The sequence below is a fragment of the Mobula birostris genome, chromosome 16 (genome assembly GCF_030028105.1).
Source record: "Mobula birostris isolate sMobBir1 chromosome 16, sMobBir1.hap1, whole genome shotgun sequence".
Taxonomy (NCBI): Eukaryota; Metazoa; Chordata; class Chondrichthyes; order Myliobatiformes; family Myliobatidae; genus Mobula; species Mobula birostris.
The window spans coordinates 52,390,992-52,405,233 of NC_092385.1; the positions used below are offsets into that span (position 1 = coordinate 52,390,992).

The window sequence follows — 14,242 nt, forward strand, 5'->3', positions numbered from 1 at the left end:
GAGGAACTCAGCAGGCCAAGCAGCATCAATGGCTAAGAGAACAGTGGATGTTTCAGGCCAAGACCGTTTAGCAGGACGCTGAAACGTCGACCGTACTCTTTTCCATAGATGGTGCCTGGCCTGCTAAGTTCCTCCAGCATTTTGTGTGTGTTGCGTGGAATCCTGATCCCAAAGGAAAAGGGTTTATCAGAAATCAGCCAATTCTGCCAGATTAGTCTCCTAAACGTCGAGGGCAAAATTTTCTTTAGTGTGGTGGCTCATAGGCTGTCAAGATACATGCAAAGAAACCTTGATACATCAATCCAGAAAGCAGGGATCTCGGGCTTCTCTGGCTCTCTGGAACACGCTTGCACCATCTGGCATCAGATCCAGTTTGCCAAGAAGGAGGGAACAGATCTTCACATGGTGTTCCTGAACCTCACCAATGCCTTCGGCTCAGTCCCTCATAACCTCCTCTGGACTGCTTTCGACTTCTTCAGGGTCCCAGTGGCCCTCACAAGCCTCGTTAAGGCCTACTTCCAGGACGTGCAGCCGTGTTTGACAACAGCAGATTATACCACAGCGTGGCAACATCTGGAAGTGGGAATCATGGCCAGTTGTACCATCTCCCCACTAGCCTTCACCATGGCCACGGAGGTGATCATTAGAGCATCTCGATGGGTGGTTGGAGGACAGCACATAAGACCTGGCCTGAGGCTGCTGCCTATCAGAGCATACATGGATGATCTCACAACACTCACCGCGACCAAGGCTTGTACTGTACGCCTGTAGAGAAAGCTTCAAGAGAACATAAAGCAGGTTCAGCTGAAGGTCAAGCCGAGCAAGTCCAGAAGCATCTCCATCGTCAAGAGGAAGCTGGTAGACCAACACTTCTGCATAGGCGATTCCAACAATCTTCGAGAAGCCTCTGAAGAGCCTAGGTCGGTGGTATAACGCATCCTTCAAAGACACAAAGCAGGTAGATCAGCTCAGGAAGGATGCCGTCAGTGGCCTCGAGACCATCGACAGAACCACACTCCCTGGCAAGTTGAAGCTCTGGTGTAGGCAATTTGGGCTCCTTCCCTGCCTCCTGTGGCTACTAACCCTGTATGAAATTCCAATCTCGAAGGTGGAAAAGCTGGAGACACTGATCAGCTCATACATAAGGAAGTGGCTTGGTCCTCCCAGGTGCCTCAGCAGCATAGGGCTGTACGGCAAAGGAGTCCTAGAGCTACCCATTTCCGGTCTTTCAGAGGAGTACAAGTGCGCCAAAGTAAGATGGAGATGATGTTAACAGAGGCGAGTGATCTATTTGTAGCACAAGCTGCCCACATCCTGGATACTGGGAGGAAATGGACTCCATCAGAAGCAACCGAGCAAGCAAAGGGGGCACTCAAGCACAGGGACATCATGGGCCGAGTGCAGCAAGGGAGGAGCGGTCTTGGCCTTGGGGACAGTACACCAGCCTGGAATAAGGCTGCTGCGTCTCAGAGACGCAGGCTCGTGACGCAGAAGATACGTCGGCAGGAGGAGGTAGCAAGGTGCGCAAAGGCCGTCGCTCAGGCAAGGCAAGGGCAATGGATGAGATGGGAGGGTGTAGAGAAAAAAAAAATCTCCTGGAAAGAGCTGTGGGAGATGAGGACATTCAGAGCGAGCTTCACCATCAGGGCTGCCTACAATGTCTTGCCGTCTCCCATGAATCTCAGCCAGTGGTATGGAGAGGACCCACATGCTCTCTCTGCCTGACTTCAGCAACACTAAAACACATGCTGGTGGGCTGCAAGACCAGCGTTACTCAAGGCCGATACACCTGGTGGCACAACCAAGTGCTACAGTGTCTTGCAGCAGTGCTGGAAAGTCGGCGGATAAGCGTCAACGCTCTCCCTCCCCCTTCATCCCGCTGGCTGTTAACAGCATTTGTCCAGGAAGGTGAGGGTCAAGCCAGACTCAAGACCAGACACCGGGCGGCTAGGCGGGGCACGTGATTGGAAGATGGTGGCAGACTTAGGCCAGAGGCTCTGCTTCCCAACTGAAATCGCAGAAACCAACCTCACACCAGACCTTGTGCTATGGTCGGCCTCACTCCACCTCGTTTACATCATCGAGCTTACAGTGCCTTGGGAGGATGCAGTGGAGGAGGCCTACGAGCGCAGGAAGCTGAGGTATGCTGAGCTTGCAGCCAATGTGCAGCAATGAGACCAGAAAGCAAGGGTCCGACCAGTCGAAATAGGCTGCAGAGCATTTGTAGCCACATCAACATCAAGGCTACTCCGGGAGTTGGGAGTGCGAGGCAAGACACACCAACAAGCAGTCAAAGACCTCTCCAGAGCTGCTGAAAAGGGTAGTCAGTGGCTCTGGATGGAGAGAAAGGATTCCATCTGGGCCCCTAGGTGAGTGAAAGGCATCTAGGGGGTGAGCCCAGGATGCTGGGATTCACTGCTGAACCCTCCGGAGGTGTTGTGGGCCTGTCAGCGAAACACTGAGGAAAGAGGGCGCCCACTTGATAACCCAGAAGGTGCCACCACTCACTTGACCACCCCACAGAGTCCAGGCAGCACGTCTCAGGAGTGCAAATAAGGGATATTAACACCTAGTCCTACATAACATACCATGCTGGCTGATTATTATTGGAGACTTGAACAATACTACTACTACTACATCGACTCAGGCCTAGGGGGCCGGCGTCGGGCACGATGACGGACTCTCCACTTCTCCCTCTCCCTCCCTCATCAGTGTAACAATAAGTCTCAGACATTGAGTACAAACAAAAATCATCAACATTTTTAGCTTAGTTGAATTATTGCAAAGCATGTGTACCGTTATGCAATTAAACGCATTATATTCAATAAAAATTATTTTTTTATTTTTCCGAATTCCCGTGTGATACAAGTAGTCTGAAATTATATTTGTGTTCAGCTTCAGGCAGTCTATCATACCCACAAAAGAGAAATTCAGAGGAAACTATACTTTCAAAAACAATGTGGCCCAGTGTAATAGAAGCCAGTTTTTGCAGAATGGTGAACAATACTGAAAGATTTCTGGTGATTGGATGTTACTGATCACATTATCATTCTAAGTCCTACTGACATTCCACTGACTCTACATTGTTTCTTACAGATAGGACCTGCCTCAGGGACAGACAAGGTGAAAAAGGGTGGATCCTACATGTGCCACAAGGTAACTTTTGAGCATTGTAAAACACAATGACATAACACAAAGAACTGAAAGTTCAGTGACCATAACGGCTCAGTGAGTACTTAGAGACAGAACTGAAAGACAGGTAAATGTTTCACGGAAGGAGCTTTAAATTGGAATCAAGTTTATTATCACCAACATATGTCATAAAATTTTTGATGCAATGGTACAGTGCAATACATAAAATATACTATAAATTAAAATAAACATATACACTTTAATTTTATTAGGGGGTGAGCCCGGGACTCCACGAGTCACGGCTGAACCCTCCACTGGCCACTTTATTAAGTACACTTGTACACCTGCTTATTAATGCAAATGTCTAATCAGCCAATCATGAGGCAGCAACTTAATGCACAAAAACATTCAAATATGTTCAAGAGATTCAGTTGTTATTCAGACCAAACATTGGAATGGGGAAGGAAAGTGATTTAAGCAACTGTGACCGTGGAATGATTGTTTGTACCAGATGGGGTAGTCTGGATGCTGCCTTTTTGAGGCATTAGCGGTGGACCACTCGATTCGCAGAGGGAGAGAATTTCATACAGGTCGGGGAGAAGAGTTTAAAAAAGGAGCATTTCTCGGGGCTTGGCGGACCAATCAATTTGCAGAGAGTAAGAGAGCTTTGCACAGGTTGGGTAGAAGAGTTTTAAAAAGGAGCATTTTGCGGTGTTTGGCGCATTAATGGCAGACCAGTCGATTCGCAATTCATTAGCAGGAGCAAATAAAAGTAAAGCAGGGTCAAAGCGGAGTGGACCAGTGTAGGAGTGGGAACTTGAGGCTTCGGCTCAAGAGGTTTCGGCAGGGAGGCACAGGTAAGTAGCCGGAAAGGCTTTTGTAGTGGTTGAATAAAAAGTCACTAAATTACAGCTAATTAAATAAAGTAGAGATGATGCAGGATCAGCTGATGTGCTGTAGCTCCATGATATGGGAGCTGATGGGCCCCATCGTGATTCCTGGTGACCACACCTGCAGCAAGTGTTGGCTGCTCGAGAAACCCGGGCTCAAAGTTGATGACCTGGAATCTGAGCTTCAAACACTGGGGCACATCAGAGAGAGGGAGAGTTACCTGGACTCTCTGTTTCAGGAGGTAGTCACACCCATTAGATTAGCTGCCTCAAATTCGGTCTGTGGTCAGGGACAAGAGGGCGTGACTGCGAGTGAGGCGGGTAGTGGGATCCAATAGATAGTGCTGAAAGAACCTTCGCCCTTGAGCTTGTCCAACAGGTCTGAGATTCTTGCTCCCTGTGTGGATGAGAAAGGGGGCTGTAGGAAGGATGAGCAACCTAACTGTGGCACTGTAGTTCAGGGAGCCATTCAAGAAAGGGAGAGAAGTGTAGTGGTAATTGGGGATAGTATAGTCAGGGGAATAGACAGAGTTCTCTGTCGTGAGGATAGAGCATCCTGAAGGCTGTGTTGCCACCTGGTGCCCAGGTACAGGACGTCTTAACCCAACCTGCAGAGGAATTTGAAGTGGGAGGGGAAGGATCCATTTGCCATGGTCCATGTGGGTACCAACAACATAGGTAGAATGAGGAAAGAGGTTCTGCTGAGGGAATTTGAGCAGCTAGGGACTAAATTAAAAAGCAGAACCAAAAAGCTGGTCATCTCTTGATTACTACTTGAGCCCTGTGCAAATTGGCATCAGGTCAAGAAAATTAGAGAGTTAAATGCATGGCCCAAGGATTGGTGTGGGAGAAGTGGGTTTGAATTCAGGGGTAATTGGCACCAGTATTGGGCAAGGAGGGAACTGTACCAATGGGACAAGCACCAGCTGAACCGTGCTGCGACCTGGATCCTAGTGAGTCGCATAACTAGGGCTTTACACTAAATAGTGGGGGGGGGGTGGGTTCAACAGTTTGGAGAAGTATGGATAAAGATAAGGTAAAAGCAAAAGAGAAAAGTAATAGTGAAGCAAGGAAAAGTCAAGTGCAAAAGAGAAAAAGTTTACAAGATTTTAAAAGCACAATGAGTGTAAGGGCGCGTTACCTGAATGCCCGTAGTATTCAAAATAAGGTAAGTGAACTTGTGGCACAAATCAGTACAAAGGGGTATGATTTGGTGGCCATTATGGAAATATGGTTGCAGGGTGGAGAGGATTAGGAATTAAATATCCAAGGACATCAGGCTATACGGAAGGTAAGGGAAGTGGAGGAGCGGCTCTTAATTACGGATGAGATCAGGGCGATAGTGAGGGCTGATATAAGATCTAAGGAGCAAAATGTTGAATCCATCTGATAGAGATTAGGAATAGTAAAGGGAAAAAAAATCACTGGTGGGAGTTGTCTATCGGCCATCGAATAATAACATTACAGTGGCACAACCAATAAGAAGAGAAATATCTGAGGCGTGTAAGAATTGAACAGCAGTTATAGTGGGGGACTTTAACTTGCACATGGATTGGGTGAATCAAGTTGGTCGAGGCAGTCTTGAGGAGGACTTCATAGAATGCATCCGTGATAGCTTTCTTGAACAGCATGTTATTGCACTTACAAGGGAACATGCTATCTTAGATCTGGTCCTGTGCAATGAGACAAGTGCAGTTAGTGATCTTGTAGTTAGCGAGCCTCTTGGAAAGAGTGATCACAGTATGACTGAGTTTCTCAAACAAATGGAGGGTGCAATAGTTTGATCAAAAACCAGTGTATTATGCCTGAACAATGGAGACTACAATGGGATGAGGAAGGATTTGGCTAGTGTAGTCTAGGAACACAGGCTATATGGTGGGATGGTTGAAGAACAGTGGAAGACTTTCAAAGAGATTTTTCACGGTGCTCAACAGAAGTATATTCCAGTAAAAAGCAAGGACAGTAAGCGTGAGGAGAGCGAGCCTTGGATAACTAAAAGCTCATGTGTACAAAGTCACCAAGAGTAGCGGGAAACTGGAAGATTGGGAAAACATTAAAAAGCAGCAAAGAACCAATAGGTGAGCAATAAAGAAAGGGAAGCTAGATTATGAAAACAAACTAGCACAAAATATAAAACTGATAGTAAAAGTTTTTATAATTATATAAAGTGGAAAAGGGTGGCTAAAGTAAACATAGGTCCCTTGGAGGAAGAGAAGGGGGAATTGATATTGGGTGATGAAGAAATGGCAGAGGCTTTGAAGGACTATTTTGTGTTGGTCTTCACAGTGAAAGACAAGTCTAACATGCCAAAGAGAGATGTTATGGATGCAATGGGAGATGTGGACCTCAATATAATAGCTATCACTAAAAAGGTAGTACTGAGCAAACTTGTGGGCTTGAAGATAGATAAGTTCCCAGGTCCTGATGGTATGCATCCCAGGGTACTGAAAGAAATGGCCAAAGTTATAGTAGAGGTTTTGGTGATAACTTACCAAGATTTTCTGGACTCTGGGCAGGTCACAGTGAAATGGAAAATGGCAAATGTCGTGCCACTGTTCAAAAAAGGATATAGGCAAAAGGCAGGTAACTATAGGCCAGTTAATTTAACATCTGTAATTGGGAAAATGCTTGAAACTATTATTAAAGAAGAAATAACGAGTCATCTGGAAAGAAACAGATCCATCAGGCAGATGCAGCATTGATTCAGCACAGGCAGCTCCTGTTTGACAAACTTACTGGAGTTCTTTGTGGATATTATGAGCACTGTTGATAGAGGGGAACAGATGGACATTATTTACTTGGATTTCTAGAAGGCATTCAATAAGGTGCCGCATAAAAGACTTATCCATAAGATAAGGATGCATAGAGTTGGGGGTGATGTATTAGTATGGATAGAGGATTGGTTAACTAATCGAAAGCAGAAAGTTGGGATACTTGGGTGTTACTTTGGTTGGCAGTCAGTGGTGAACAGTGTGCCACAGGCATTGGTGTTGGGCCCACAACTGTTCACGATATACATTAACGATCTGGAAGAGGGGACTGAGTGTAGTATATCTAAATTTGCTGATGATACTAAATCGAGTGGAAAAGCAAATTGTGCAGAAGAATACAGAGAGTCTGCAGAGAGATATAGATAGGCTAAGTGAGTGGTCAAGGGTCTGGCAGATGGAGTACAATGTTGGTAAATGTGAGGTCATCCACTTTGGAAGGAAAAATAGAAGAGCAGATTATTATTTAAATGGTAAAAAATTGCAGCATGCTGCTGTGCTGAGGGACTTGGGAGTGCTTGTGCATGAATCACAAAAGGTTGGTTTGCAGGTGCAGTAGACTATTGAGAAGGCAAATGGGTTATTGGCCTTCATTGTTAGAGGGTTTGAATTTAAGAGCAGAAAGGTTACGCTGCAACTGTACTGGTGAGGCTGCACCTGGAGTACTGCATGTAGTTCTGGTCTTATTTGAGGGCGGATATACTGGCTTTGGAGGCAGTGCAGAGGAGCTTTGTCAGGTTGATTCCAGAGATGAGGAGTTTAGACTACGAGGAGAGATTGAGTCGCCTGAGACTGTACTCGCTGGAATTCAGAAGAATGAGAGGACATCTTATAGAAACATATAAAATTACGAAAGGTATATATAAGGTAGAGGCAGGAAGTTGTTTGCGATTAAAACTAGGGGACATAGCCTCAAGATTCGGGGGAGTAGATTTAGGATGGAGATGAGGAGGAACTGCTTTTCCCAGAGGGTGGTGAATATGTGGAATTCTCTGCCCAATGAAGCAGTGGAGGCTACCTCAGTAAATATACTTTAGACATGGTTGGATCATTTTTGCAGGGGGTTAAGGGTTTTAGGGGAAAGGCAGGTAAATGGAGATGAGTCCATCGCCAGATTAGCCATAATCTTATTAAATGGCAGAGCAGGCTCGACGGGCCAGATGGCCTACTCCTGCGACTATTTCTTATGTTCTTATCCCATTTTGAAGATGTCCTCAGTGATGGGAAGGCTGGTGATCGTGATAAAACTGGCTGAGTTTACAACTTGCTGCAGGTTTTTCCGATCCTATGCAATGGTCCCTCCGTACCAGACGATGATGCAACCAGTTAGAATGCTCTCCACAATTCATCTGTAGAAACTTGCTAATATTTAGTGATATACCAATCTCATCAAACCCTTATGAAATATAGCCACTGGCGTACCCACTTCACAATTGCATCAGTATGTTGGGCCCAGCACAGTTCTTCAGAGAAATTCAATTGACCCACATAAACTGATGGAACCTGTTTAGAGAACTGGCCAAATGAGTGAAAGAAAGGATTCGCAGGAGAAGCCAGAGAGTGGGTTGCCTCTGACTGGAGGCCTGCGACCTGTGGAGTTCCACAGAGATCGGTGCTGGGTCTGTTGTTGTTTGTCATCTATATCAGTGACCTGGATGAAAATGTGGTAAACTGGATTAGCAAATTTCATGATGACACCAAGATTGAGGTGTAGCGGACAGCAAGGATGTCTATCAAAGCTTGCAGTGGGATCTGGACCAGTTGGAAAAATGGGCTGAAAAATGGTAGATGGAATTTAGTGCATACAAATGTGAGTGCTGCACATTGGGAGACAAACCAGGGTAGGATTTACACAGTGAACAACTGGACACTGAGGAGTGCGGTAGAACAGAGGGATCTGGGAATACAGGCCCATAATTCTTTGAAAGTGGCGTCATGAGTGGATGGTGTTCTAAAGATAGCTTTTGCCACATTGGCTGTCATAAATCAGAGTATTGAGAATAGGAGTTGGGATGTTATATTGAAATTGTATTCAACATTGGAGTGGTCAAATTTGGAGTATTGTGTGCAGTTCTGGTCACCTACCTATAGGAAAGATACAAATGAAATTGAAGAGTACAGAGAAAATTGATGTGGATTTACTCAGGACAGGGAAAGGGAACAGGCAGGCAGTGCAGGGTACCACTGTGGCTGTTCCCCTCAATAACAAGTATACTGCTTTAGATACTTGTGAGAGGGGTGGGGAGATGACTTTTCAGAGGAAAGCCAGAGCAGTCAAGTCTCAGGCACTGAGTCTGGCTCTGTGTCTCAGAAGGGAAACATAGAAAATAGGTGCAGGAGTAGGCCACTCGGCCCTTCGAGCCTGCACCACCATTTATTATGATCATGGCTGATCATCCAACTCAGAACCCCGCCCCAGCCTTCCCTCCATACCCCCTGACCCCCGTAGCCACAAGGGCCATATCTAACTCCCTCTTAAATATAGCCAATGAACTGGCCTCAACTGTTTCCTGTGGCAGAGAATTCCACAGATTCACCACTCTCTGTGTGAAGAAGTTTTTCCTAATCTCGGTCCTAAAAGGCTTCCCCTCTATCCTCAAACTGTGGCCCCTCATTCTGGACTTCCCCAACATCGGGAACAATCTTCCTGCATCTAGCCTGTCCAATCCCTTTAGGATCTTATACGTTTCAATCAGATCCCCCCTCAATCTTCTAAATTCCAACGAGTACAAGCCCAGTTCATCCAGTCTTTCTTCATATGAAAGTCCTGCCATCCCAGGAATCAATCTGGTGAACCTTCTTTGTACTCCCTCTATGGCAAGGATGTCTTTCCTCAGATTAGGGGACCAAAACTGCACACAATACTTCAGGTGTGGTCTCACCAAGGCCTCGTACAACTGCAGTACTACCTCCCTGCTCCTATACTCGAATCCTCTCGCTATAAATGCCAGCATACCATTCGCCTTTTTCACCGCCTGCTGTACCTGCATGCCCACTTTCAATGACTGGTGTATAATGACACCCAGGTCTCGTTGCACCTCCCCTTTTCCTAATCGGCCACCATTCAGATAATAATCTGTTTTCCTATTTTTTTTTTGTGGGGGAAGAAGAGGCGAGCAGTGCTGACATGGGAATCATTGGGTAGAGGAACAGACAGGAGGTTCTGTGGATGGGAATGAGATTCCTGGCTAGTATGTTATCTCCCAGGTGCCAAGATCAGGGACATCTCAGATTGAGTCTATAATTTGAGCAGCCAGAGGTCGTAGTCCACATCAGTATCATTGATTTATGCTGGAAGGATGACCAAATCCTGCAAAGTGAGTTCAAGGAGTTAGGTGCTAAGTTAAAAATGACAGGAATTCTAGGGTTATGATCTCAGGATTGCTTCCCATGCCATCTGCTAGCCAGAAGATTAACACGTAGTTAAGGAGATGGCACAGGAGGGAGTGTTACACATTTTTGGATCATTGGACTGTCTCCTAAACAGGTGAGATGGTTTGCACCTGAACTGGAGGGGGACAAATGTCCCTGTGGGAAGGTTTGCTGGCCCAGCCCCAGGAGGTATAAACTAGTGTTGGATGGGGGTGTGAACCAGACGTCAGATAGTGGAGTGCTTGTGGGGAAAGCTGCTGTCAAGCCTACATACAAAGACAGGAATCAAAATGTTGAACGTGGTAGGAAAATATTCTGAGTTCTGTCTATTTCAATGTAAATATTGTAGAAAAGGCGGATGAACTTAAGGCATGGATCAGCACATGGAATTATTATGCACATTGTAGTCATTAGTGCATTAGTGAGTCTTGGTTGCAGGAGCAACAGGATTGGCAGGTCAGTGTCCTGGGGTTCAATTGCTTCAGACATGATAGAGCAAGAAAGATTAAAGGGGAAGGTGTGGCATTACTAGTCAGGGAAAATGTCATGGCAGTACTCAGACAGGATAGACTGGAGTGCTTGTCTACCTTGGCTATCTGGGTGGAACTGAAGGATAAAAAAAACATTTGACCACGTTAATGGGATTGTATTATAGACTACCCAATAGTTAGTGAGATGTAGAAGAGCACATTTGTGGAGATAGCCAGACAGTTACAAGAAAAATAAGGTTGTGATAATAGGTGATTTTTAACTTTCCCCATATTGACTGGGACTCGCATACTGTAAAAGGGCTAGGTGGAATAGAGTTTGTCAAGTGTGTCCACCAAAATTTCCTTAATCAATATATAGAGATCCCAACGAGAGAGTGTCATACTGGATCTCCTATTAGGGAACGAGACAGAGCAAGTGAAAGAAGTGTTGTAGAGGTACACTTTGGATCTGGTGATCGTAATTCCATTAGTTTTAAAATAATAGGCCTGGTCCTCAGACTGAGATTCTAAAGTGTGTAACTCCACTTGACAGCATCAGAAAGGATCTGGCAAGTGTGGATTGGGATAGGTTGTTCTCTGGCAAAGGTGTGCTTGATAAATGGGAGGCCTTCAAAAGTGAAATATAGAGCGATAAGGTGTTTGCATGTTCCTGTCATAATAAAAGGAAAGGCTAACAGGTTTAGGGAATTTTTGTTTTTGAGAGATATTTAGGCCTTGGTTAAGAAGAAGGAGGAGGTTCATAGCGGGTATAGACAGTGAGGAACAAATGAAAATCTTGAGTATAAGAAATCCAAGAGAATACAAGAAAGAAATCTGGAGGGCTAAAAGAAGGCATGAGGTTACCTTAGCAAATCAGTGAAGGCGAATCTGAAGGGCTTCTACAGACACGTTAAGAGCAAAAGGATAGCAAGGGACAAAGTATGTCCTCTTGAAGATCAGCATGGTCATCTATGCATGGAGGCAAAAGAGATGGGGAGAGCTTAAATGAATTTTTTTGCATCTGTATTTATTAGGATGTGGACTCTGATTCTTTAGAACTAGGGCAATACAGCCATGAGGTCATTGACCGTATACAGATTACAGAGGAGTAGGAGGTGCCTTCCGTCTTCAAGCAAATTAGGGTGGATAGATCCCCAGGGACAGACAAGGTTTTCCTATGGCCCTTGTGGGAGGCTAGTGCAGAAATTACAGGCCCTACCAGAGGTATTTAAACATTCTTAGCCACAGGTGAGGTGCCGAAAGATTGGTGGACAGCTTAATGTTGTTCCATTGTTTAAGGAAGGCTCTACGAATAAGCCAGGAAATTATAGGCCGATGAGCCTGACATCAATAGTGAGTAAGTTATAGGAAGGTATTCTAATGGCCTGGATTGTTAAATATTTGGATAGTCAGGGACTGATTAGGGATAGACAATTTGGGTTTGTGCATGGTAGGTCATGTCTGACCAATTTTATAGACTTTTTCAATGAGGTTATCAGGAAAGTTGATGAAAGAAAGGCAGTGGATGTTCTCAACGTGGACTTTAGCATGGGAAGTTGCTCAAGAAGGTTCGGTCACTTGGCATTCAGGATGAGGTAGTAAATTCAATTAGACATTACCTTTGCGAGAGAAGCCGGAGAATGGTAGTTAATGCTTGCCTTTCTAACTGGAGGCCTGTGGCTAGTGCTGTGCTGTGGGGATCAGTCCTGGGTCCATTGTGGGTCCATTGTTGTCTGTCATCTATATCAATGATCTGGATGATAATGTGGTTAACTGGATCAGCAAATTTGTGGATGACACCAGGACAGGGTACATAGTAGACAGTGAGGAAGGCTATTAAAGTTTGCAGTCAGAGCAGCTGGAAAAATGGGCTGAAAAATGGCAGGTGGAATTTAATGCAGATAACTGTGAGGGATTGCACTTTGTGAGGACGAACCAGGGCAGGACCTATATAGTGGACAGTAGGGCATCAAAGACTATGATTGAACAGAGATCGAGGAATATAGATTCATAATTCCTTAAAAGTGGCATCATTGATAGACAGGATTGTGAAGAGAGCTTCTGGCACGTTGGCCTTCATAAATCAAAGTATTGGGTACAGGAGTTGGGATAATGTTGAAAATGTATGAGACAATGGAGTGAGGCCTAATTTGGTGTATTGTGTGCAATTGTGGTCACCTACTGTACCTGCAGGAAAGATATAAACTAAGATTGAAAATGAACAGAAAAAATTTGCAAGGATGTTGTTAGGATGAATAAGTTAGTGCTTTATTCTGTAGAGCGTATAAGAATGAGGAGACATTTGATAGAAGTACTGTATACAAAATTACAGCAAGCTTTTGTTAATGTCAGCAAGCTTTTTCCACTGAGGTTGGGTGAGGTTTAAACTAGAAGTCATAGGTTTAGGGTGAAAGGCAAAATATTTAATGGAACCTGAGGGGTACTTCACTCACAGGGTGGTGTGGAATGAGCTATCAGAAGTGGTGAATGTAGATTCAATTTCAATATATGAGAGAAATTTGGTTAAGTATATAGATGGGAGGGGTATGGAGGGCTATGGTCCAGATGCAGGGAGATGGGAATAAGCTGGAGGGCCTGTTTCTGTACTGTAGTGCTCTATGACTCTGAGATGTAGATGTTGAGATGTTGTCGGGACATGAGGACCTGAGTTTTAGGGAAAGGTTTAATAGGTTAATACTTTTTTTCCCAGAGCATAGGAGAATGAAGGGAGATTTGATAGAAGTATATAAAATTATGAGGGGTATAGATAGGGTAAATGCAAGTGGACTATTTCCACTGAGGTTGGGTGAGACTGATTGAGAGTTGCTTTTTTGGATGATTGAGCTAGTAAATAATCACCTTTCACTTGTGAATGAGTAGATACAAGCCATTTTATCAGAAAGCCTGTGATTCTGAGGCAGCCCCTTGCTGTGTTGCCCTTCTGCTCTTCTACCACAATGAACTGTATTTTAATCAACACTATATTTAGAGTTACTGCTTTTCACACATTACTGTTCACTCGCTGACTTAGTTCAGTTGCAGTCTCAATCTAGTAAACACTTTTTATTTCAGCCTTATCTTAGAGATCATTTCCACAGCTGTCCACAATGAGCATTCCCAGCCATAAACATTGGGCAGCTCTACCTGTGATAACACCTCCTGACGATTGTCTTAGCATGTGATTCAGGAGTGGCTGTGGGGGACAAACAAGCCTTCAGATGGAGTCAGAATTTCTGTCTGGATACTAATAATTTTGCAGGAATCTTTCAGACCTTTTCAGAACCTTTATTGTGTGTAGTTTTGGTCACCTACCTACAGGAAAGATATAATCAAGGTTGATAGAGCGCAGACAAATTTACAAGGACGTTGCCAGGTCTGGAGGACCTGAGTTAAAAGAAAAGATTGAATAGGTTAGGGCTGTAGTCTTTAGAACGTAGAAGATTGAGAGGAGATTTGAATGAGGTAAATAAAATTATGAAGGGTACAGATGGGGTAAATGTAAGCAGGCTTTTTCCACTGAGGTTGGATGGGACTACAACTAGAGGTCATGGGTTAAGGATGGAAGCTGAGAAATTTAAGGGGAACATGTGGGGAAACTTCTTCACAAAGA

At 44.7% G+C, this 14,242-nt stretch overlaps 1 protein-coding gene across 1 annotated transcript in view; it reads left to right on the plus strand.

Moving 5' to 3' along the window:
* sumf1 (sulfatase modifying factor 1) overlaps positions 1-14,242 on the plus strand; it is a 185,137-nt gene that overhangs the window by 156,618 nt on the left and 14,277 nt on the right. The window contains exon 8 of the mRNA XM_072280637.1: positions 3,097-3,156. Coding sequence (XP_072136738.1) covers positions 3,097-3,156 — 60 coding nt within the window. The remainder of the gene's footprint in view (positions 1-3,096; positions 3,157-14,242) is intronic.